At 35.2% G+C, this 27,538-nt stretch overlaps 1 protein-coding gene across 1 annotated transcript in view; it reads right to left on the bottom strand.

The window, feature by feature from the left end:
* MALRD1 (MAM and LDL receptor class A domain containing 1) overlaps positions 1-17,064 on the bottom strand; it is a gene marked incomplete at both ends in the record, with an annotated part of 684,412 nt that extends 667,348 nt beyond the window's left edge. Inside the window, one exon of the mRNA XM_081298191.1 lies at positions 16,866-17,064. Coding sequence (XP_081154317.1) covers positions 16,866-17,064 — 199 coding nt within the window. The remainder of the gene's footprint in view (positions 1-16,865) is intronic.
* Positions 17,065-27,538: the final 10,474 nt, after the last annotated feature.

Below are 27,538 nucleotides of genomic sequence, written 5' to 3'. Positions count from 1 at the left end.
TTCCCATTTCTTCTTATCACAATTCTCTGGCAAACACTATTCTACCTTTGTCTTTATGAATTTGGCTATTCTAGGTAATTCATATAAATAGAATAATAAAGTGTCTTTGTTGACATGCTTATTTCATTTAGCATAATGTCTTCAGGTTGATCTATGCAGCAGAATTTCCTTCCTTCTTTTTTTTTGAGACCAAATAAAAATGTAAATGTAAAATCACATTTTTAAATCCATTCATCTGCCAATGGACACTGTGTAGCTTTCAGCCTTGGGGTATCATGAATAATGTTACTTTGAATATTAATGAATAAATTCTCTCTTTAAGTTCCTACTTCATTTCCCTTGGATATATACCCAGTCATGGAAATGAAGTAACATACAGAAACTCTGTGACTAACTTTTTTTTTTTTTTGAAGAATTGCCATCTGTTTTTCAGAGTAGCTACAAGACTTTACATTCCCATCAGCAAAGCACAAGTGTTCTAGTTTCTCCACATCTTTACCAACACATGTCATTTTTTCTAGATTTTTGTTTGTTGTTTTTACAACAGTCATCCTAATGGATGTGAGTTCTACTAGTCAGTCATCCTAATGGATGTGAGTTCTACTAAAATACCTGATATGAACAACTTAGAGAAGAAAGCATTTATTTTGTCTCACGGTTTCAGATGTTTCTATCCACAATCAGCTGGTTCTATTACTTTTGAACTAAAGTAAAGCAGAACATCATGGCAGTAGGCAATAGCAGAGGAAAACTGTTAAACTTATGGTGGAAAAAAAGCAAGGAGTGGAGGAAGGAACCCAGGACAAGATAACCTCCCCAAAGCCAGGCCCACAGTGACCTACTTCTTCCATGCACCACCTGCCTGTAGGTACCAGTGCCTCACAGCAGTAAATCCACCTATCCATGGGTTATTCCACTGATGAGTCAGAGCCTCCAGGATCCAATCACTACTCCAAAGTTCCACCTCTTGACATGCTACAAAGGGGACCAAGCCTCCAACACATGAGCCTTTGGTGGGATATTCCAGATCTAAACCATAATACAAGTAATCATATTGTGGTTTCAATTTGCATTTCTCTGTGGTTGATAATGTTGAGATCTTTTCATGTGCTTATTGGATATTTGTACATCTTCTTTGGGCAAATGCCTAATGAAGTATTTTGTTTATGTTTAAATCAGTTTGGTTTCTTTGTGATTGAATCATACTTCTTTATATAGTTTGGACATCATATCAATCCCTTGTCAGATATATGATTTGCCAATATTTTCTCTCATTCAATGGATGGACTTTTCACCACGTTCATAAGTGTACTTTGATGAATAATTCCCTTTTATTTTTATGAAATCCAATTTATCTATATTTTCTTTTTTTGCCTGTGCTTTGGTGTGTTATATCCAAGAAATCCATGTCCAATATCAAGAAACTTTCTCCCTCATTTCTTCCAAGAGTTTGATTGTTTTAACTCTAATCTTTGGGTTTTCAATTAATCCACTTTGAGTTAGCCTTTTGTAATGGTACAAGGTAAGAGGCCAAGATCCTTTTTTCACATGAAGAGACTCTTTCTCACTGAATAATCATGGCACTAGTCTCAAAAATCACTGGACAATATATGTGAGCATTTATTTCTGGGCCTTATATTCTATTCCACTGGTCTATATGGCTGTTTCATGTGAGGACCATATTTCTAAATACCATAGCTCTGTAAAATAATTGTGAATCAGGAAGTGTGAGACCTCTAATTTGTCCTTCTTCTAGATTGTTTTGTGTACTTGAGGTCCACTGAGATTCCCACATGACATTTAAGATGGATTTTTACTATTCATGAAAAAAATTGTTGGAATTTTGAGACATCTTACCAGTATTAACTATTCCAATTAATGAATATAGAATGTGTTGGTTTCGGAGCAGGCTGAACAAATAGCTGCAGGGTGGGCTGAACATTCGACCCTCACCTGTCTGGTTCCTTATCCCCTGTTTGCCTCAAGTCTGGACACTCAACCCCACTCAAAGCTGAACACTTGACTCCCACCCATCTGGTGCAACAGAAACCCACATCTGACCCCTGCCCCGCTTGCTTGAAGGCAGAGATGATACCCTTAACAATTGCTGAATGATCCAATCACTGTAGGCCAACAAGGCAACTTGCAGACCCAGAGGCTCCATTACATTTTGACTATAAAAATTCTCCTGCCAGAACTCTCTCTCTCATTCTTCTCTTGATTTCTCTCTCTCTTGTGCTTTGCTATCCCCCACCCCACCCCCACTTTGCTATCTCCCTCTCCCTTTCTTCTCTCTTTTTTCTCTCACAATCTCTCTCACTCTTCCTCTCTCTCTCTCTTTTTCTCTTCCTTCCCTGTTAATCAGACACTGCCACAATAAAGATTTCTTGGTAGCTCCAAGTGTCTAAAAGGAAATACATTTCCTTTCAGAATGTAATTTCATTAATTTCTCTATGTAAATTTCTTTCAGCAATGATTTGTTGTTTTCAATACACACATCTTTTATCTCTTTTTCTTGATATTAAAATTATGTGTTCTGTTAACAGTGAACATGAACAGAGATACTTTAACTACTTTCTTTACAACTTATTTTTCCTACATGCACTGGCCAGGACTTTCCAATACCATGTGGAATAGAAATGATTAAAGCCGACATACTTTTTTGTTGTTGTTGTTCTGACCTTTGAGGAAACTTTTTTGCCTTTTAGTATGATGTTATTGTGGGTTTTTCATGTACAGCTATTATTTTGTTGAAGTCTTTCCCTACTATTCCAAGTTTGTGAGTGCTTTATTTTTTTGAGGAAAGCTATGTATTACAAAATCATAAATTTTTACATAGAATTTAAGTTTATTTTATTGTTTTGTTTTACATGTAGATAACATATAAAATATTTCCATAAAGAATTATCCTCCTTACTCCCAAACAATGTCAAAAATTAATGACCAGTTCCTAAAAAGGACAAAATTAATCCAAAACATTACAATTAAATGAAAGTAGAATTAAAAAATTCTCAAAAATAAATTTTAATAAAATATTACTATAATTTGACTTAGCATTTTAAAAGTGTCAATTCCTTTTTTATCAGAGAAATTATATCTTTCACACTGAATTAATTTTATTCTTTTAATCAATGCAGTAAAAAAGAAGAACCCTAACTCACAAAGATCTGTGAAAGCAAATGCAATTAGCACTTTTGCAATGCAAACCAGAATTGTCCAGTATTACTTAAGCTATGTTCTTGTCAAATTGTTGCCTTAAACCTCAGGTTATTGAGATTATCTTTGACAAGAATTGTGTCATTGATGGTATTTATGTTAATCAGAAAAAGATTAACAAAAAAAGATTATCAAACCATGCTTCAAATTTAACATTGACTTAGAATTAGTAACATTCAAAGGAAGTCTCCAGTGTTTGTAGAATTCACTCCAGCTTTCAGCAGAATACAAGTATTAGAAATGTTGCTTAGTTGTGTACATAGAATTCTGTATTCCAGAGTACCAGTTTGCCCAGAAAATCTAATGCTTTTCCAATAATTTCTATTAAAATGAATTTAGGACTTTGAATGAAAAGTTGCTTGAGGAAATTTTCTATTAAATAGGATAATTTGTGAACAAATAAATTTATGTTTTTTTCCTGAATAAATATTCAATTTCTCTCAAAAGATGTAAAATTTCCAAATTCAAGCAAGTGTTCCCATTAGAAAGTAATAATTATATCTGGGAAGTAGAAAAATATTACATTCTAGTCCTATTTCTTTTAAAAGCTGTATAATTCAAGGTCCTTGCTTTTGTAAATTTGGTGCTAGCCTTCTTTCAGGATTCCTAACCAAGCCTAAAATACCAGCATGCACATGTAGACATTGTTTATTTACAAATATCTTTGTTTATAAACAGAAATTAGGAACATGAGATGAAAGAAAGGCAGGAGTTCTATGAGTATACAGATATTGGCCTCAGAAAACATTCTGCTATGGAAGAAACAGTCCACCATTTGATGTTGCGAGGGGTCCTTGAAATTTTCAAATGGAGCTCAAAAGCCAAATATCCTTCTCATCAGTTTGTATGCTTGAAACACAAAACAGGAACAGACTTCCTTGGAAGGCTGTTTAGTTTTATCCAATTCCATGTTGAAAGAAAATAACATAACTGACAATCCCTCCAATCATTTAGTCAGTCAATAAACCAGTAAACATTCAGTCTATCTAACATATATTAATTCTTAAGTAAAAATCAGTATCCTAGAAATAGGAGAAGTAGGTAAATTTTCTGCCCTAATGGAAATAACATTTTGATTTTTTTATCATTGCTTTCAAAATATTAGGGAAACTGCTTGAAGCTCAGGAAGCATAGTATCATTTCAGAGAAGCATGCTTAACACTATCTCCCTGTCTCTCTCTTTCTCTCTCTCTTTGGTTTAAGAAAATCTCACCAAATTCCAAGTCCTCATCAAGTTTATCCTAGTTGTTATAAGGCTTCTTTTGTTGGAAATGTGATAAGGAATTCTGAAGAATTGGATTTAAAAAAAAAATTTCCAAGAAAGTTTTAGTCTCTCCCTATAAGAAAGGTTCACTGACCAGCCAACCTTCAGAATGTGCTGGAGGTACTTTTTTTTTTTTTTTTTTTTTTTTTTGATGCTTTCATGTTTTCACAGGCCAGAAGCACTGCTATTTTTTTTTTTTTACAAAATCATATTCAGAGATAAAAGGACAATCCACATAACATATGGATCACCTTTTTTCTATTTCCATTGCCCATTATTAACAAAAACAGTCTGCAACTCTGAAACAATTCTAGATATCAAAACATGTTCAAGAAAATGATTTATATTACACAACTATGTGTATCACCATCCAAGTAATACAAAAATTGCCAAAAGTAAAAAGTTCCTAATAGTGTTATTTGACATGAAAAAATATTTTATGAAGACTGTTTCCTAAATAATGGAAGAAATCTAATAAACATACATACAAAAAATATGTACATATATATATATAAAAACACTTCCAGTTCTAGTTCTCTGAAGCTCAGATTCCAAAGCAAGATTAAGATAAGCTCTTCTAGAGGAAAAATAGTGTTGGAAGTAAGAGAAAAGTTAGCATATGAATAATAAAACATCTCATTAACATATTTATTCTAACTAAAATAAACAATAAAAGTCAAACACATTCATACTGTTTATTATTAGTTGAAGTGAGTACTCATAATTCCCATTTACTATCTCCTGCTCTCTGGAAAATTTTCAGAATTTATATCAGTGAAAATTTCAATAAGGAGTTGCTTAATTTACTTTATCTACATATAAAAAAGTATAAATTTGCTGGGCATAGTGTCGCACCTTTGTAATCCCAGAAGCTTGGGAGGCTGAGACAGGAGAATGGAGAGTTTAAAGCCAGCCTCAGTAAAAGTGAGATGCTAAGCAACTCAGTGAGATGCTATCTCTAAAGAAAATACAAAATAGGGCTTGGGATGTGGCTCAGTGGTTGAGTGCCCCTGAGTTCAATTTCTGGTAACCCCATCCCCCTGAAAATGTACTTTTTGTTAAAATATTCAAAGCCTTCTTCAGTTTGGGAATCCAACATTCTTAACTCCCTTCTCCATATGTCCTATCTATTACCTCCTCTGGCTTTAAAGCTACCAGTCATCCTTAAGCAAATCTCAAAGGCTTTTCATCGTCTGCATTGAGACCAGTGTTCAGATTGATCTATATGCTCAAGTTTCATTTTTTTATTATCTTTGTAAAATTTTGTGCTACTGTCCCCTTTATCTTGTTACAAGCATACACTTTATCTTAATACACACAGTGACTTTTTTTTTTCTAATCCATCCCAATAGAATCATTCTTAAAGTTTGTGGAATTCATATATAACAAAACTGAAATTCTTTGGGTCCATGGTAAGCTATAAAATAAATAAAACTTCAAATACTTAAATGTCATTGAAAAGAAAGTTTAGGAGAGATTTATGTACATATACAAATTGTTTAGAAAATTTACTATATTTTATACTGTCCTTTAAAGTTGTTCAATACATGAAAACCAGATTTGTAAGTACTGTTCTAAGGTATGCAGTTACTCCTCTTTCAAACACAGTATGCATAGGAACCTTGCTTTATCTTGGATCACCATTAAATAGCTGCATATATTGGGCTTTTGACCCTTAACATTGTACCTCACCTTCTTCACATTGATAAAACAAGTCTGATGACTTAGAAGAGCTTAAGGACTTTATCCTGTATGATAATAGTTATTCTAAGATTATGACTATGTACTCTAAATGTCCAAAGGATCCATAAACGTTCATGCAAAATGGTACTGATGATTGTCCATTGCAATAAAAGACATTTTTGTTTTTTTCAAAGAACAACCCATTGTAGTTGAATATGTTGCATTAAATTACAGAACAGATCATAGTACACATAGAAGCAAAGACTGAGTGAAAATTTTAGAAATTTTCTACAAACAGTTTAGATGGCTTTACATGAGCTGTATGAATGTAGAACCTCAAAGCCTCTTTGTTCATTTGAAAACTAAAATCTAGGAATGAGGATCTTTAGAATACCTTATTAACATAAGAGAAGTGGAGATTTCTCTGGGCCTGCCTGGAAATCAGGACCCCTGGAAATTTGGATTTCAGATTCCAACTCTCAGCATTATGGAAATGATTCTTCATAAATTCTCTGTTTATGGCCTCTGATATAGCACAGAGGCAGGATTCCCATGCTGGACTCTCCGGTTTAGCACTTCACTATATATTTTGGTGAATTCCATGGTTATGCCTCTGATGCCTGAAAGAACTTGCAGATTTAGTTTCATTGCGAGAAAATCCAACCATCTTATTTGATTGCTTGAACACATGTTGCACATAGATCTCTACTTTCCTCATCAAATGACCTTCCAGGCTACACAGAACCCATCTCCTATTGGTCCTTGGTCCTGTCTCCCTCCAGCATTTCTTTGCCACTTCTCCCACACACATAATTTCACACACATGGATTGGACAGATAGATGATGTTCTCCTCCCTGGTTCTTGAGTAGCAGACAGGACATAGAATTTACACCAGAGGATTTGAGTTGGAAAAAAACAGTGGGGGAATGAGAAGGTCTCACTCCTAGGAAACAGGGCGGGGGGGGGGGGGGTATTAGAGAAGATGACAGAGGAAGTAGAAACATGATTGAAGGAGGTAAATTGGGATTAGAAGAATGGGAGGAAAAAGGGCCTGACCTCCAGGGACCACAGTAAGGACTGGCTATCCTGTGTGGTGACCAAGGAAGCACCAATCAGCAGATAAGCTGTTGCATTCAAAGAAGCACCCCCCAGAGGAGCCACATGAACAGTCATCACTGCTGTAAGATGAGGTCCGTCCCTGATGACCACTGCATGGGACACAAGGCTTATGGACAGGAGAAGGTGTGGGTACTGATGGGCACACATGTGCATGACCAGGTAGGTGGGCACATATACATACATGCACATGAAAGAGTGCTCTGTCACTGTGATCTAAAATAAAGGGGAAAGTCCATACTTCTTGTTACTCAGATGGGCAGCTGTGATGGGGAAAGACAATTGCCAGGCCCTGAACATGGATAGGCCTGTACAATGAGTGATAGGACTTAACTTCCACTACACAAGCCATTGAAGCTGGCTGCATTTGCTAATCGAACTTTGATTTTTACTAGAAAATTTTCAATTTTTGTACTCTGATTACAAAATAACATCTACAACTGAAAGTAAAACAAAAATCTCTATCATAAGTTCTGAGAAAAAAAATAGAAAGGAGAGAGGAAAGAATCCTGTGATGTAGCTTAGATGCCTAATATTACCTTGTTCTCATTTCTAAAACACAATAGGTAATGGGAAGTCCAGACATTCGATTGTGGTAAAATAATATTTATTCTGACAATAAAAACAATAGGTGCTATTTTACAGATATCGAGATATACAAAAAGAAAAATCAAATGTAAGCCTAATACAGAGATAGTTTCACCTACTATCTTCTATTCAATGTTCGCCATATTTTTAAAAACACTTTCTTGGTTGTAATCATAATTTCCCACAAAAATATATCATAAGAATTTCCCCACTTTTAAATAGCATCAAAATTATGACAGATGGCTGCACAGATGTCCATAGTATAGATGTATATCATAATTTATTTAAACATGAACCTAATATCATAAAATTAGATCATTTCTAATTCTAACATATTCAACTTAGTTGTGAGGAGACTTTTTTACATGAACTCTTTTAAATTATTTCTTAAAATAATTCTTAAAATTAAAATCTTTTTCCAGGGTACATGAACATTCTTTAAATCATCTTTATTCATATTACAAAAATGTTATTTAAAATGTAAGAGTTTATAATATTTCTGCCTATAGTATATAATAATGTTTATTTTTCTCACGTTCCTCTCAACAATGACATTCATTTATTATTTGTGCTTATTTCACTAAAAAATTAGTGACTGGCTTCTGCTTTCCATGGTGGTTTACGATTAATGGAGAAGTACCTCACTTCCTCATGTGTCTTTATCTTTTTTGTGTAAGTTGCTTTCTTGGAACTATTGCCCATATTTCTATGAGAAAATGCATCTTTTCTTTGATGTATTGGACTGGAAAACAATTATTTTTCAGATATATTGCAAACATTTTTCTTCTTTCATTTTATTTGCGGTGCTTTCAATACACTGAAAATTTTAATTTAAATACTCTTATTTACTGATTTTTAAAAAAAAATTTCCTCCATGCCTTTTCCAGATAAAAATCCCTTTCCCCATCCCATTGTTTATACTGCACCAATACTCAACAAACATATTTTGAGGATTCATTTCCTATCAAAATAGAAGAGAAACTAGTTTTCAAAACTGATTATCAAAAGCAATAAAGATTTTGGCTTCATTGTTAACATTTACTATTTTATGTTTAGAAATTTTTTGTATATTATTTCATGAAATTGCCTCACAGTCATTTGTTGCACATGATAAATAGTATTGTTGTACATAATAAATAGTATTGCATAATTAGTAATGAGGGTTCCAAAATCTGACAGGTCATGAATTGGTCATGATTCCCAGCTCTGCCACGGCATAGCTGAACTTTCCTAAACTGGGACTTATTTTTCTTAACCTGTAAAATGGGAAAAATACCACTGTTTTGGTACTTGCAAGGATTAAGTGAATACCAGGAGGAAACTGCATAACTTTCTGGGTATACTGCATGTACCGTACACCTATCAGCAGAAATGATCACTAGCTCCTATTCCATCTCAACTGATTTGGGATGCCAGTATCATGTATTAAATGTATTACAGATATGCTTAATATTTCTAAAAATCATACTCTTTTCTAATTATTTTTTTCTCATAATGTTGGAGGAGTTTTCAGGATTTACTACTATCATCCAATTAACGAAATTTCTTTTCCAGTCATCTTTTTCTTCTGCCTATTTCCAGCTATTATCACTAACTTTTCCAGTTGAACATGCAAGACACTATCAGGTTCCAAAATTTGTCCTGGTCAGATCTTGTACAAGAATATAATAAACTTGTAAATTAATTTTATGAAAATATACCTACTTATACTATTGAAGTATCACATTAAGAAGCACAGTATTAGAATGAGTCTTCTTTTTATACATTTGTAATTTCATCTAATTTTCTTCAGAGAGACCCTACACATTTATTATTAGATTTCTTGTGTATTTAATCCTGTTGTGCTATAGACTGAATATGAATGTCCCGTATGATTCAAATATTGAAGCCTCAGTCCCCAATGCAATAGTATTTGGAGGTGGAGCTTTTAGGAGGTAATTAAGTCATGAAAATAGAGTCATGGCAATGGAATTCATACCATGATAAGACATACAAGAGAGATAAATTGTCTCTCTGCTATGTGAGGACCCAGCAAGAAGGCAGCCATTTGCAAACCAGGAAGAGAGTCCTCAGCATAGCACAAACTTTGAGTAAGTACTTCAGTGAATCAATGACTTTTAAAAGTAGTTGATTTCTTATGTCATCCTACCAAAGTAATACTGTTTGTTCTTCACATCATTTGATGAAATATTATTTTTCAGATTGTGAAAATGTGCTAACATAATTTCCACATTTCATATATAAATTTAGATACAGATGAAATAAACAATGTTTTGAAAAAATAATGTTCCTAAATTGAAAAATGCAAAAGAAATTGTTTATAACCTCAAGACTTCATGATATACACCATCAAAATATAAATACAAAACTAGATTGCTACTCCATGTGAAATACCAGAATGAATAGAAATATTCTAAAGTGTGATATATGGCAATGAGAAAAAATTTCAGATTAACTGAATATATTCTCTTTTGAATCATAGTAAATTTGGCTCTAAAGGCAAATATATGTAACAGCTAATTTTAATATCAACCTCCGGATATGCAAAAGTAATTCTAAGAATATTTTCTGGGATTTTAGGTAACTGACAACACTCCAGTGATGGTGATCCATTGCATGGGACATATCTCCAAGCTACATGAATAGTACATTTCATAATCTTTTAGTTGATTTGGATCTAAATGGTAGCAACAAAAATAATACTGTTCTACTTATTGTTAAGTAAAAATAAAACAAAGACAAATATTTTTTAGTTGTCAATGGACCTTTATTTTATTATTTTTTTATGTGGTCCTGAGGATCAAACCTAGTGCCTCACACATGCTAGGCAAGTGCTCTACCCTGAGCCATAAGCCCAGCCCAAGACATATGATTTTGAGCAATTTTTAAAAGAGAAACTAGAGTATCTTTGTATACTGTAAAAATGATTCTGATATTTAAAAATAATAATAAACAAGTAAAAAATCAAAGAGAAAAGAAGACATGGGAATAATGTCAGCAAGACGGCAGAACAGCTTTCGTCTTCACATCTTCCCACAGAAGTTCAATTATCAGCTATCCACAAAGAATACATTTATGAAAATCTCAGAATTTGGCAGTGAGGCTGGGACATCTTCCTCAGTTACAGAATTGAGAAGTCAGATTGAAGGGTAAGAGGAACAGTTTCTTTAACTGTTGTTCCTTAACCAAGACAGGACAGTGCCATACACTGAGATTGCCCCATGCCCAGGGTTCCCACAGAGGAACATAGAGCTGGGAGGCTGACTTCTCCCTGAAGGTTATTACTGGGACTCGATCATCTGGGGTCAATTACCAACAATAATAGCAGAAATGGGGCTCACCACAGCCAGTGTGAAGATCAAGGGGGTGGCTCTGGACTCCAGACAGCAGAGATGCCACATTAGTCTAGCCAACAGCACTGCTGTGCAGGAAGCATGGCCTGTAAGTCTTCCAGGCTTCAGTCCTTAGCCAACTTCTCCACCCAGCCCTGGGCCTCACTTTAAGCCATTCCAAAGCAGGTCAGCAATTACCTGAGGAGGAGAGAATCTGGCCCTTCCTTATCCCAGCAGCCACCCAGTGATTCAACCAAGCCACAATGCTCTGCTTCAGCCTCTCAAGGAATGGAGGCCAGCCAAATCTATGCATATTTATGGAGATAGGGTAACCTTGTGCACCCTAGGTGGCTTAGTAGAGACCCTGGAGGCCTCATCCAGCCTCATAGTCAACATGTAGCACTTTGCCCCACTACAGTTTCCAAACAACAGTACTGCACAGCCAGGGAAGTTCCTACTCTATCAGAGGTCATCGAAGGGCTAGTCAGCAGCTCTGCCTGATACGTAGTCCAGCCAGTCGTCTTACTGGACCACAAAGCAAAACCAGCAGTTCCACTTGACCTCAGAGCACAGACAGTGTTCCAGCCCAACTAGAGAACCAGACCCCAGAGCTTGTCTGTCCCAGATCACTACCAAAATCCCAGGCTATCCAGGAGTGGAGGTGCACACCAGTAACCCAAGTGGCTCAGGAGCCTGAGGCAAGAGGATTACAAGTCTAAAACCAGCCTCAGCAATTTACCAAGGACCTAAGAAACTTATCAAAGACCCTTTCTCAAATTAAAAAAATATATTAAAATGGGCTGGGAATGTGGCTCAGTTGTTAAATGCCCCTGAGTTCAATTAAAAAAAAAAAAAAAAAAAACTCAGGCTAGAATCGTTAGTAAAGGTCTAGCATCACCAAAGAACAACTGGCTGCATTCTAAATTGTCCAGACACCAAAACAAGGACATAGGATTATGAAAAATCTCAAATTCACATAGAATATTCTCCAGGAGAAAATGGTTAGGCCATAAAATAAATCTTATCAAATTTATGAGGATTAAAATCATATGGAATAACAAAGCCTGAAACTAGAAATCAGTAGTAGGTAAGATCTTGGAAAATTCACAAATATGTGAAAATGAAACACACTTCTAATAGGTCACAAAACCAAGGTCCCTTGACCAAGACAGGACATCCTATAGGTCACCGAAGAAATAAAAAAGGAAATTATAAAAAAATACCTCCAGACAAATGAAAATGTAATAACTACAGAACAAAAGTTTTGGAGTACAAAAAATAATCTTAAATGGGAAGAAATTCATAGTGATAATCACCTATATGAAAAAAGCAGATTTCGAATCTAACATTATACCTTAAGGAACTAGGAAAAGAAGAACAAACTGAAGCCCCAAGTTAGGAGAAGAAAAAAATAATAAAGATGAGTTTTTAGATATAACTCCGAAAGTATGGTCAACAAAAGCAAAAATAGACAAACAGGATTCCATCAAACTAGAAACCTTCTGAACAGCAAAAGAAGTGATTAACAAAGTAAAGAGACACTCTACAGAAAGGGAGAAAATATTTGCAAAGTACACATCAGATAAGGAGTTAATATCTGAAATATATAAGGAACTGAAAGAACTCAATGGCAACAGGAAAAAAAGAAAGAAAGAAAAAGAAAAATATAAGCAATCTAATTTAAAGTTGGGCAAAGGATCTGAACAGACATTTCTCCAAAGGAAATGAATGGTCAGCAAGTATATGAAAAAAGGCTCAGCATCACTAATCATTAGGGAAATGCAAAACAAAACAACAATGAAATATCAGCTCACACCTGTTAGAACGGCTGCTATAAAAAAAGAAAAAAATTTGAATGTTGGCAAGAATGCAGAGACAAGGGAAAATGAGTACATTATTGATGAGAATGTAAATTAGTACCGCCATTTTTATAATCAGTTTGGGGATTCCTCAAAAAACTAAAAATACAACTACCATATGTTCTAGCAGTGATACAACTTGGTGTATATCCAGGGGAACTGAAATCAGTATGTTGAAGGGATATCTGTGCTCCCAAGTTCACTGCAGCATTCTACATAATAACCAACACAGGGAATTCATCTAAGTGTTCATCAGTGGATGAATGAACAAAACACAAACTGGTACGCATACACAATGGAACATGATTCCACCTTTAAAAAGAAGGAAAATGTGTCATTTGTGACATCCTGGTTAAATCTGGAGAACACTATGCCAAGTGAAATAATTCAGGCACAGAAAGACAAAATACCTCATGATGTCACTTATATGTGGAATCTAAAAAAAGTTGAACTCATAGAAGTAGAAATTACAACAGTGATTACCAGAGGCTGTAGGGACAGGCTGGGAAGTTAGTCATTGAGGTTTCTTACATAGCAGGGAGAATATAGTCAATGTATTATATACTTCAAAATAACAAAAAGTAAATTTCAAATGTCTCATCACCAAAAATAAGTAAGAGAGGTGATGGATATTTCATTTCATGATTTAATCATTACCTATTTTATCCACATAGCATCCCTGTGTGTCCAATATGCAACCAACATTTTTCAATTAAAAAAAATATTCAGCCAGGCATGGTGACTCGTACCTATAATCCCAGTCACTCCAAAGGCCAAGGCAGGAGGATCACAAGTTTGAAGCCAGACTTTACAATATAGTGATACCCTGTCTCAAAATAAAAAATAAAAGTGCTGGACATGTATCTCTGTGCAAATTGTCAATGGGTTCAATCCCTAGAATCAAAATCATCATCATCATCATCATCAATAATAGCAAAAGGAGAGAATAAAGAAGCAGTCAGTATGGATTAGCATGGAAGCAAAAAAAATATGCAATACTAGAAATACGATTTTAAAAACAATACATTGTCCAGTACTGCAACATTAATATCCCTGGCCAAGGATGCCAATGAATTCTAATAAGGAGGTATTCTTGTCAACACTATATCTGAACAATTGCTATATTACAATTTAATCTTCTTGCTCACTATATATTAAGTATTTTTTATTGGTTGTTCACAACATTACAAAGCTCTTGACATATCATATTTCATATATTAGAATCAAGTGGGTTATGAACTCCCATTTTTACCCCAAATACAGATTGCAGAATCACATCGGTTACACATCACATTTTTACATACTGCCATATTAGTGACTGTTGTATTCTGCTACCTTTCCTATCCTCTACTATCCCCCCTCCCCTCCCCTCCCATCTTCTCTCTCTACCCCATCTACTGTAATTCATTTCCCTCCATGTTTGTTATCCCATTCCCCTCATAACCTCTTATATGTAATTTTGTGAGGTTGTTATATTAAGTATTTTTAATATTGTCTATAAATAGAATTTATTCCATTTTGAATATTTGCATTTTCTACCTAATATCTCAAAGGAAAAATAATGAGTTAAAAATAACAGGTTCATATATTCTTAAGAAGAAATCCATCCCGCCAAATAAGAACATTTTTTAAAACCTATTCATAGCATCTGTTGCAATTGAAATGCAACCTCAACTATGCCAATTTTATTAAGAAAAGTCTTACATATTAATCTGTTTCTTTAAAGGTCACACCATTGTAAAGGCAGCATAGATTGATTTTATTTTTCTTTTAAATGCAGCTACTCTAACCTCATTATACAGTTAGATTTTAAAAACTCTAATCTATAAACTTAGCGCCACAGGTTTTCATGGGTGAAATTGCTTGGCCATCATTATTCCTTCACCACATTATCCCCCTAGCATGGTATACAAAAGAAAGTGTTTAAAGTGATTTTACATTTTATCTACAGGTTCTTGTCCACATTTTAAATAAAATGCCGAAGTGGAAACTTCTCGGAAAAGAAATGAAAAGCAAAAAAGCCAAAAGGTGACCTCCCAATGTAACATTTAAAATGAAATGTGTTTATTTGACAGATCCGCGCCTTTGCTTTCCTCTGAAGCTGAGAGTTATTAGAATTTTTCATGCAGAGGAGACCTTTCCCACTCAGCAGCTTTCTCCTTCCTTACATTAACCTTTTCCCTGAAGCAAGACCATGCATGTTATCGCAGCAAGAGTGCTAAAGGGAACTTCATAGAGATTAATAATGGAAGAAGCTTTGCACTTCTTGTCAAACCAACTGGGTGGTTCCTCTTCGCTGCTCACCGAGAAGCAGGAAGGGCTTTCCCAGACAGACTAGAGCAAGGGGCAGCACACCCACATTTAGCCTCTCTGGCAAAATTGGACAAATACAAATGAATCCTGTCCTTGGTTGTGCTTTGTATTTAATAGTTGCTAAATATGAACAGCATGATAGCTATAGGGGAAAAAAAATCATTAGCCTGTTTTCTTCTGCTTCAGTAATCCTGATTTATTGTTTCAATGTAATAATGATAAACATGTAAATAGAAGACAAATAAGAGCAACATTGAATTTGTAGTCTTATTTTACTAGAAGAAAATGAAGAATTCTTTAAACACTGATTGATATTTTATCTAGATAAAAAATAAAAAATATAAGTTTGAGCAAAGTGACCTACAATATTAGAATTAGTGACACCAGATAATTAATTGCATCAATAGCTATAGGAACCACCAACTACCAAGCGGTGATTTTATGAAAACATCATTTACAGAAGGCTATTGTGGGCAAGAAGGACACTAGTCTCCATTTTGCCAAAATGTAGTGTTCCTGCAAGGTTTCATATTATAATAAAAACCACAGACACATCTATGTCATAGAACGTATCTTCCTTTGGTAAACTGTTTCCTGTTCATTACTGCTATTCCAGGAAGCAATGGAGTATTTTCCCACCTGTGAGAGTTTTTTTGACTTTAGGATCTTTTATAATAAAATGCAGGTTCAACATCAGAGAATTAGTGAATGGTTCACCTAGGACTCAAATGTAGATCCTCTACTCCCTAAAGTTTGTCCTCTTTCCATTATACTGAAATCAAAATCACAAGCCAGAGATGTGCTACAAGTTCAATTGATATCAACTCACTTGAAGGTAGTGGTCTATAAAAGAAAATAAAATCTACCCATCCAAGCTAAAATTCATTTCAAGTGTTTCCATATAAATTCAAATTTCAACTCATAATTTCCATCATAGCATTTTATGACCGCATTGATGAGTTTCTTTTGAATTTTGCTTCACTAATCTAGCACTAAAATCTTCATTTTTGCTTATAGCTTCTTCTTTACAGTCAGGGAAAAACTGACAAAATACATTCCACACAGTTAAAAATCTTAGTGATTTCATATTAATTAAAATAATTTTTAAGCATGGGCCAGGTCTTTTTTTTTTTTAAAGAGAGAGTGAGAGAGGAGAGAGAGAGAGAGAGAGAGAGAGAGAGAGAGAGAGAGAGAGAGAGAGAATTTTTAATATTTATTTTTTAGTTCTCGGCAGACACAACATCTTTGTTGGTATGTGGTGCTGAGGATCGAACCCGGGCCGCATGCATGCCAGGCGAGCGCGCTACCGCCTGAGCCACATTCCCAGCCCAGGCCAGATCTTTATTAAACAATATTCTTTAGTTTTTAATTGAACCTAAAGGCATATAACATAAAACCAATGCAGAGCCAGGAATCTAGCTGAATCTCCTGGGCTGCTCCTAAGTCCCTGGTTGAAGATGTACTGAAATTGAAAAGAGGAGAATGACACTTACATTGCTGCTCATCGCTATTGTCCCCACACTGATTTGTGAAGTCACACACATTGTCAGGTGGCAAGGAGACCCCATTGCCACACTGAAAGGCTTCCGTTCCTTGCTGACCCAGTGGAAAAATGAAAACACAGGAAATCCAAAAGAAACAAAAAGCTCCATTCATTGGGAATGCTGACATTGTAGCCAGGGAAAAGAGCATTACTGGGTGTTGTGTATCAAAGATCAGGCAGTTGTAATAGGTGAGTCCATAATTGGAGACATTCTTTTTCTTTTCTTCCTTCTTTGTTTTCTAGATTTGCTTCTTGGGACTGGATTCTGTTGGTAACTAGCTGCAAATCTAACAAATGACTCCTCAGGTAGTTACTTTACTCTTTGAGAGGAGTGACTTTAGAAAATATTTAACTTGAGTAATTGCACCATTTCTGTAGCTAACTAAACATGGGTGTTTATTGCCCTATGTATGCCATGTTTAAACAATTTAAACTTTTATGGTCATGCTATCTCCTGAAAGAAAAATTTAAAAACAAAGGGCAAGCACATAAATGAGGGACAGTGGGAAAGAACCATAATAAAATTTTAAATTACATAGAAATGTTCTCCCTTAACCCCTGTGCTCACTTAAGCCCATTCGTGTAATTGGAAATTTATTGTTACTAAAATATATTCAAATACCTCAGGTGCCATTGTCAGAATTGCTCGAGGGAATGAAATGGTTTTTCTCTTTAATTGATTAGAACCTCACCTTGCTATTTGACATAAATTAAGAACCACAGATCTTTAAAATTGAAAGAACATTGGACTTTATTTTATAAAATCCCATGATTTGGTTCTAAGGAAATTATGGGATGTGCGTGAGAAAACCCAGTAAGTTGGTGTTAGAAAGTAGAGCTCAGCTATCCCATTGCTGAGCACAGAGCTTTCTTCTACAACATACTCATTTATCTGTCCGATCATTTTAATTTTCTTTTAAAAATCAAACACACACTCCAGGATGCATATTCAGAGTGATCAGTACAGAAGTTTGCATGGAAATATTAAGTATAAAATACTAATAATTATAATATTTTATGAAGTTGAACATTCAAAATATTTCTTTATATATATATATATTATTGAAGGTGTGGCACAGTTGTTTTAAAGTATATTATTTTAATTACTATAACATAACACCAAGAGCCAAAGATAGCCCACAAGCCTCTAAGAAGCAGCTGGAGAAACATAGAGGGAAAAGATACCACAGATCAGGGATAGAGAATACACCTGAGCATTTTTTTAAATGTTATAAAAGTAGATTTTCCCTATATTCTAATGGGGAAAGTCATGAATATATTCAGAATGTGAGCATCCAGGATTCTGGAAGGGAAGAGAGTCTGTAATTTTGTAGTCCATATAATCTAGGATTCCTATGTTCTGTTCCATTCCCTTTTTAGAAATATCTCCTCTTCATAACTCTCTGTATGGAAAATGAATGTTGATTAACACCTTCTCTACCTCTTTTTTTCACTTGTCATTAAATGTTGATTACCCTTATAGTTCCATGTCAAGGCCCCCTCTCTGCTAGGATTATACTTTTTTTTATAGGCTTTTATGTTCACTCTCTGATTTCAAGAAGTTTTTATTTTCTGTTGTCTTCTAAGTCTCCATCTGCAGTCTGATATACACTTATTTCTGTGTGTGCGTGCACACACGGACACACATCCTAATTGGCGTGTTGACTAGAATCAATAACGAAACTCATCTTTCTTTCTCTGACACAACCAAACAGCTGTTATTCTGTATTCCAGTAAATGGTATCTTTGTCCAACTGCCTGAGTCAGAAGTATCTCTTTCCTGGACTAGTCTCACCCATTCTATTGATCACCAAGTCTCATATATTGTATGTTTCAGTTAAAGTTCTGTTAGTTCTTATCTCCACAATACCCCAAGCTGGATATTTCTACTACCCACAACTCACTTTCCATGCTTCAGGTAGAGTGATTATTCTAAAGCATGAATCCACACCTACATGTAACCTCTCTCTGAAGTCAGTGCAAATGTCACACTCTTCAGTGTGGGTTACCTATTGAGGTGGCTTACCTGTTGAGGTGCAACCCTTGTCTCATCCTGACTTATGCTTTGCCATGTGTTACTGGACTGCTGTTGTGGCAGTTCTCTAAGCATACTCTAGAGTTCATATCTGAGATCTCTCCCCAACCAATCTCCGGGTCCATAGTCATAATTTACATTTCAGCTTAGAAGACTTTCTCTAAGGTACCTTGGGTGGTTCTCCCAAAGTGGGTTGTTTTCCCAGCCTTCAGTACTCATGAATTTTAACACCTATATATCCAGTATGGTCACTGTCTGCTTGCTTAAGTGACTCTTTATTAGCCTGTAAGAACAAAGCAGGTTGTATATTCAAACTCCAAGATTTACTCAGCCCACATGTCTGCTACTTTGTATCCTCTGACCTATAGCTTCACTATTTTCCCTTCCCCACCTATGAAAATCACTGCTATAGACCCTCTCAAATATAAAAAAGTATATAATATTAATTACAAAAAATGACAATTTTTTTAGATTCTATATATAAGCGGGAGATCATGGAATATTTTTATTTATGTATCTGGCTTATTCCACTCAGAATAGTGTCCTCTTGGCCCATCCATGCTATAGCAAATGGCAAGAACCCAATTTTTTAGGACTGAATAATATTCCATTACACATACATACCACAAATTCTTTAGCTATTCATCCAGCAATGGGCACTTAAATTTTTTTCCCATATCTTGGCTCCCATGTCAACTCTAGAGCTCATGTAAGTAATGAAATTGTTCAATATATGCGAAACTTGCTAAATTAGTAGATTTTAGCAGCCCCTTTCATGAAAATAAAAAAATAAATTGATAACTAGATGAGATGATGGGTATGATAACTTGTTTCGTGACTAGTAACATTTTTACTCTCTATATGGATCCCACAACATCATGTCGTATACCTTGAATATACAGTAAAATGTATTTTTAAGAGAAGAAAATAAGATGTTAAAATGTTGCAATAAATGTGCTGGATTAAGAAAAAAATAAAGATCTTGCTTACACTGTAACTGCTGTTTCCCCCTAGAATATATGATGTTATACTATTAAATTTATTCTATATCCATGACCAAAGAGCTGGGGGTTGGGGGTGCGAGTTGTGATTTTTTTTAACTGTTGTATCCCTAGTATCCTCAGTAACTAGCACAGTTTCCAGCAGATAGCACTTGTACAAACAAATCAATTCAATCGCGAATTGAAAAAAAAAAATCAGTAAGGGATCACAATTATCTCAACCTTCACTAGGAATAAGTAAATAAATGCAATGAAAATATGAAAGTTGAAAATGCCACTAGATAAAAGATAAACAATTATTGTGTTCAGTGTTGCTTTTCCATTTTAAAATCTTGGGTTATTTTAAAAGAACCTTTATATTTTGAAATCTCAATTTTGCATAACAGTGGCAAGACACTCCCCAATAATAACTAAATGATTATATCACTTCGAAGCTTATTTCTGATTTTCCTCCTAAGAAATAAAGGAAGTAAGAAAGGGAGGCAGGGAAAGAAAAAATACATAAAAATAGGGGGAAAAAGAAGAAGAAGAAAAAGAAAAAAGAGACTACAAAAGCAAAAGGGTATTAAGAGACATGAGAAGATAGAAACATTTCAATTTTATATTCTGATTCTAAATTTGGTTCACATAGCATTTTAATAGGTTCACTATTTTTCATTTTGAAAAGAAAATCATGTCTTTTGTTGCTGTTATAGCCATTTACTGCCTCGTTTCAGATGGTAAACTGCTTTATGAAATGTTACTACCTACTAAAAATAACATTGCCCTATGGTGTTTCACGTGCCATTCATCACTTAAACAAGAAATGGACCAGAACGCTGGCTCTCAAGGTAAATCAGAGTAACCCAGTCAGAAAAGATTTTATAAGACAAATTTATATTTTGTTTTCAAATGCTAAAATTAATTTCAACTGATAATACCATCGTCAGTTTTTCTCTAAAGGCTCTAGAAGGGGCAAGGGATACTGAGAGTACCTATGCTGTTTTACACAGGATCTTGAGAGGGGAGAAAACTTCCCTGAAGGTTTAATTAACATTGGCTCATCAAACTTTAAATACCCTCTAGGGTTTTTCTCTACTTTTACTTTAAAAATGTATTCAGATATTGGAAGCACTGTGATTAACTACTCAGTGACAGAGCTTGGATGTGAACCTCAGATAGAAAAAATAAAGTGCCCATAGAGTTTTAATTAAATTTTGTTGCCAATGACTTTCATCATGGGTTATAAAGCTACCGAGAGAGACTTCCAAGAGGCTAAATATTCAAAAATAACAGAATAATTGTTTTAAATACATAGTTTTTCTCTTTTTACAAAAAAGGAGCAGTGAATTTACATAAACATTGAATATGTAAAAGAATGATGAGACAGATGTCATGCAGAACAAGGAAGTGGCCCTGATTTTAAGGAATCTACAACTGAGGAAGGGTGTATGAAGACATTTACAAACACACACACACACACACACACACACACGGACACACACACACACACACACACAGCTTCTAGCTTTGCAAAAGTAGTTCACTACATTTCCACTTTAAAAAATAAGCCAATTCTCTCATTTAAAAAAGTCATTTGCCAGGTGAAATATATTACAAAATATTTTAAAATGTAAAACTAAATGCTAGACTTGAAAAGTATAAATCAAATTTTAAGAGTCAAAAAGAGGAGGGAAAGATATAGAATTAATGCAATCATTTATTACTCAAAGACCATTCTAAAGAATATTTTAAGGAAAATTCCAGAATTAATGCAAAATAATGATTGGCAGAAAGCATGAAATGCATGAAGAAATGGTGAGTCAAGACTGGAGCCATGTTTGCAGATCCTGATATTTAAAGATGGAATGGGCAATGTGATAAAAGTATGTGGATCTGCATAGGGTGGGGAATTAAACAGATACCCTTACATAAAGCCAGAGGAAAAATCTACTTGGAAAAACTTGGGAGCACCTTAAAAAAGCCACCTCTGAGTTCCAATAGTTTATGATCATCCAAATAAAAGCTTAGAGTAGAAATCAACTACACTGCAGGAAGGAAGTGTCTATGACAGAGCCAACACAAAGGCAGAAAAGACATCCAAGGATTTTGTTTATTGATTGTATATTATAGAGAATATAAAATACATGTGTATCAAATATTTCAAAGAATAAATACTAAAAATAAACACAAGAGATTAACAAAAATAGACATCATTTTATAAAAAGATATATTAAAATGTAATTGCAAAATGGCATTTTTTATGTGTGTGCAAATATGCCATAGCAAAATTGAGATGTGCCAATTAAAAATGTAATCATGGAAAGAAAAATAAAGTAGATGCTATTAATAGAGAGAAAAATAGAAATAAATACTTAAAAAAAGTTGGAACATAGGACGACAAGGTCCAACATCTGACTAAATGAAGCATAGAGGAAGAATAAAAAAGAAAATAAATATTTGAAAAAAAAAATTCCAGAAGAGAGACATGAACGCTGAGAATAAGGGTGTAGGATAAATTAAAAAAAAAAAAAAAAACATTCATCTAGATACTCAGTAGAATTCCAAAAAAAAAAATAAATAAATTAAACTTTTAGCAGCGGGGCATGATGGCACATATCTGTAATCCTGTCCGGAGGAGGGTGGTGAGCTCAAAGCTAACCTCAGCAAAAAGTGAGGTACTGAACAACTCAGTAAGACCCTGTCTCTAAATAAGATACAAAATAGGGCAGGTGACATAACTCAGTAGTCCAGTGCCTCTGAGTTCAATCCCCGGTACCAAATATATAAATAAATAAGAAAGAAAGAAAAAGAAAATAGAAGATTTTAAAATAAAAGAAAAAGAAAAAACATGTTACTTACAAGGAAGACTTGCTTTCACAGAGATAAGGAAAAAAAATCACCATTAGGTTTAAACTGAATAGCAGCCCAAATGTTGTTTTTAAGCATAGGAGACAAAATAAAGAATTTGGGGACAAGTAAAATCTGAGAGAGTTTATTCCCAATAGCCCCTAAATAATGGATATATTTTACATTGTCTTCCCCAGAGAAAAACAGATACATAGAAATAAAATGCTAGTTCATAAAACTAGTTTCAACGTCTTTCAAAGACTCAGTGTTACACAGATTGTTTTCTCAGATAGCAATGAAAGTAAAAAAGGAATGAAATGTAAGAAAGTAAGAAACAAATTTAAAAAAAAACATAAGAGGAGAAATTTAGAAAAACAAAAAGGAATCATAGATAAGTTATATAACTGTGAACAGATGCAATGGAGTGTGGGCCATCTGCTTTTGGAATCTACTTGAGATTCTGGATGTGCTCAAGTCTGGTCTTGCATAAACTACTTCCACTGAAGATGGAGTGCTGGTTGGCACTCTCAAGTATGTAGCTCGGTGGATCATATAATATTCAATCTCTTTTGAGAAGCTCCATTGGCAGGATCATTGGTGTCTCCTGGTCAGGAGTTTAGTCTCTATCTGTACCCAATATCTATTTCTCAAGAATAGAACACCTATTTTCTGGCTTTGTTCCAAAATTAGATCCCAATGTGATTCTCTTACAAAGTTTGATGAAGTTTCACAGAGCATATTAATCTTCCACAGATCTTTACACTTTGGTGTTAAATTTAAAAAAAAAAAAATCACCTTGTTTCAGGTACCACACAGATTCAGATTTTCCTTCAACCACAGCTTTGTCAAATAATTCAAATTAAACCAACTAATTTTCTCCCTCTTCCTTAAAGATATAAAATACAAGATGCAGCAAATTGGCTTCCAGTTTGAGTGATTTTCACTCCCAAGAAATGTCAAAACCCTATGTAACTCAGCCTCTGTTACATGTGGGTTTCACCAAGGTATTTAAGGCAACATGCTAATACACCCTTCATAGCTGCTGTCAGAGTCATGCAATGTCTATGGTGGCTTATCGTGACCCTGTCCAATAATGAGGCAATCAAAGCACCACAGACATCTTATGACTCAGAGCAAGTGATCTGATGGTTCTTTGAAGTAACATAGTGAAAGCATATTGGTATCTTCTTAATTGGAAACAAAATATTGCTAGAGTTCTTTGCTTGTTGGAATAAAGAAAGCAATACATTTTCCACACTGATATCTGTGCAGAAACTTGCTTATTTGTCTCAGTACAGAAACTGCATCTGGAGAAGCAGCTGTTATCAGAGTCACAATCTGATTACATTTTCAATAACCCTCCATTATTTTCCAAGACTCATCTATCTTCTGCAAAGGACAAAAAGGCATGTCAAATTAGCAGTGACAGGAGTCAGTGCAAATGGTGGCACTCATCTCTCTGCTCCCCCAGCAGTGAGGCTTCTCTTTATTCCTTCCTGTGCAGAAAAGAGATAACACAGCAGATATGTGTGACACCTTTAGAAAGTCTGGCCCTTGGCTGGCATATGGGAATCTTCCATTTCAGGAATTTTCTTACCATTTCTTAACTAACCATAGTATCTCATCATGCCTAAACTATTTGCACAAACAATACGTCTTATGCTAAGCACCTATTTTTCTTATAAGAGTCTGGAATTTTGGTATCTGCCAGGCAGAGTCTGCCTATATGATCAACCCCTAATAAAAATCCTGAGCACTGAGCCTGTAAGGAGGATTCCTGATTGGCAACATTTTACATGTGCAGTCACAACTGATTAGTTGATGAATTGAGCATGTCTTGTGAGATTCCTCTGATAGAGGACTCTGGAAGTTTGCCTCTGGTTTCCCCCAGGTTTTGCCCTATGTACTTTTTCTCTCTACTATTCTTGCTCTATCCTTTCACTATAATAAATCTTACCCATTAGTACAACTATATGTTGAGTTCTGTGAGCACTTGGGTATTAGTCACTTTGGGCTGCTATAACAAATTAACATCAAAATTATTTCTCACAGTTCTAGAAAAAGAGAAATCCAAGATGAAGGTGCTGGCAGATCTGGTGTTGACTGAGGACTCATTTCCCGATTTGCAGACAGCTGCCTTATTCTATAAATAACATTACCCTGTGGTGTTTCAAGTGTCATTCATCATTTAGACAAGAAATGAACCAGAATGGCAAAGACAGATCATCTTTCATGTCTTTGCTTATAAGGGTATTAATCTCATCTTGAGGGCTTCATCCTTATGACCTAATTACTTCTGAAAGATCCCACCTCTGAACACCATCACATTGGGGATTCAGCTTCAATAAATAAATTTTGGTGTAACACAGACAGGCAGTTCTTAATATTTACTAACAAATCATCAAACCTGGAGATGGTCTTGGAGACCTTCTGACTTATATAGAGCTCATTTATTGAATCAGGAATCAATGTGAAGATGATGCCAGTTACAGAGCAAATCTCTGCCAACTACCCATTTAGCAACTTGAAAAATAGCCCCATGGTCGCTTTCTGTAATCAGTGAACCCACCAAGAAGAGGACTTGGGCCTAAAGTCATTCATCACCCAACTTTCCTAAGTACCATTTCTGATCAATGAGCATGGTAACTTTCTGTATATCCAGGGATTAATGTCAACATAGAATCAATGTCAACAAGTCATGAAAACTATGAGTAATTCCCATTTTCCAATAAATCTTTACCATTAAATAGCCATGGACACTAATCCAGGGGAATTTTTTGTAGCTGTTGTATCAGACTACATAGGATTTTAATGAATGACCCACCTATTTTACTTCTGTGGACTTCACGATCGATTAGCCATGACTTGGCTTTCATGATATATTGTGGTAATCATGTTAACCTCACCCCTGAGAATTTTGTTATTTTGTTACTGTGTCAACATCACTTTGAGATATCATCCTTTCTCCTTCATTGGAGGTCCATATAAGTCAATCTTAGTATTCTGCAAAAATTCACACAGCCTCCTCCTCAAGGAATTTCTGCAAGTCTTATTACACTGGGTCTTCAAGACCATCTACATGCACAGATAATAGAATGTGAGTGAATATGCCACATTAAAAATCTCATTGGATACTTCTCAGTATTAACTACCAAAATTTTACAGTGATATTTTTACTTTTCTAAGCCTTAAATTACTGCCTCTTCCTTATTGGCATCTCAAATATACTCAATACCAGTCTCCTAGAATTCAGTCAGCTTAACTGAGCAACAAGAATCTATTGTATATGATCAAAAATTAACCAATACTCATCTCAATTCAAAATTATGTTTCTCCTTACCTGAACCAATGTCTTTATTCCCATAAATACTTCCAATTTCTGTTAACAGGATTTCACAAAACATTGAAATCCTTTTGATGCATCAGTCTATTCTTCACAGATCTGCTTATAGGTCAGGAAGTGGTAAGGTTAGCAAGAATGAAATTTGAGGGAAGCTGGTAACCTTTCCAAATGAGGTGATTACATATGTCTGGGCAAGGTGGGATCATGTTCATCAGAAGGGGAAAATGGCTACTTCTCTTAGCAAGGGAAGCTTAGAGGGTTTCAGAGGTGAGAGGTACCTACCACCATCTAAATCCTACTCAATTCCCCATTCTAATTCTTAGGGTCCTTGTTATGGTTTAAATGTGAGGTGTCCCCCCAAAACTCACATGTGGGACAATGCAAGAAAGTTCAAAGAAGATATGAGAGCATTAACCCAATCAGTGAATTAATCCCAGACAGAATTAACTGAGTGGTAACTGGAGGCAGGTGTGGTATGGCTGGAGGAAGTGGTTAATTGGGAGTGTAGCTATGGGGTATAAATTTCGTATATGGAAAGTGTAGTCTCCCCCTACCCCTCACTCTCTCCCCTCTGCTTCTTGATCATCATGTGAGCTGCTTCGCTGTACCACACTCTTTTGCTGTGATGTTCAGCCTCACCTGGAGCCCCAAAGCATGGTGCTGGACTTCTGTGGACTGAGACCTCTGAAACCATGAGCCCTCAAATAAACTTTTCCTCCTCTACCATTGCGCTGGTCAAATCCTTTAGTCACAGCAGTGAAAAAGCTGACTAAAATAGACATTATTATTAGGAATGGGACCCATTGCTGTGACTAACATGACCATGTAACTCAGAATTTCTTAGAGCTCTCTGGAATTGGTGGGAGGAATTTTGAGATGTGCAGCAGTGCAAACTGGAAATGTTTTAGGTTGTTATAAGCAGAGATGAATCACCTATTCTTGTGGGAGCTCAGAAGACCAGAATTCCAATAGGACTGTAGACAGTAAAGATAGGGCTCAAGAGAATTCAGAAAAGGAGGACTCTGTTGGAATTTGGAGTAAAGCCCATTTGTCTTACATTCTGTATGAGAAGTTATCTGCATGTTGCTACATCCTAAGACTTTCTGTGAAGCTGATTTTAAAAGTGACGAACTTCTTAATCTGGTGAAAGAAATTTTCAGGCAGCATAGCATTCAAGCAATGGCAAGGATATTGCTGGTGGCTTTGAGCCAAATTTATTATGATAATCAGGAGCAAAAAGCACAGCAGAAAGATTTGAAAAAACTTGGACTTGAAAGGTGGGAGCTAAGGAAGTTATGGTTGTTGAACATAATATTACTGCCACTAAAGAAATGCTACAGACTTTGCCCAGAAACAATGATAAAGATGGCTTGAGGCCATGTCAAGAGCTGGCAATACCACACCCATTTCTGACT

This window comes from Spermophilus citellus (genome assembly GCF_964194105.1).
Source record: "Spermophilus citellus genome assembly, chromosome: 6".
Lineage (NCBI taxonomy): Eukaryota > Metazoa > Chordata > Mammalia > Rodentia > Sciuridae > Spermophilus > Spermophilus citellus.
Note: the sequence above shows the minus strand (reverse complement) of the source record. Positions and strands in the feature narration are given on the sequence as shown.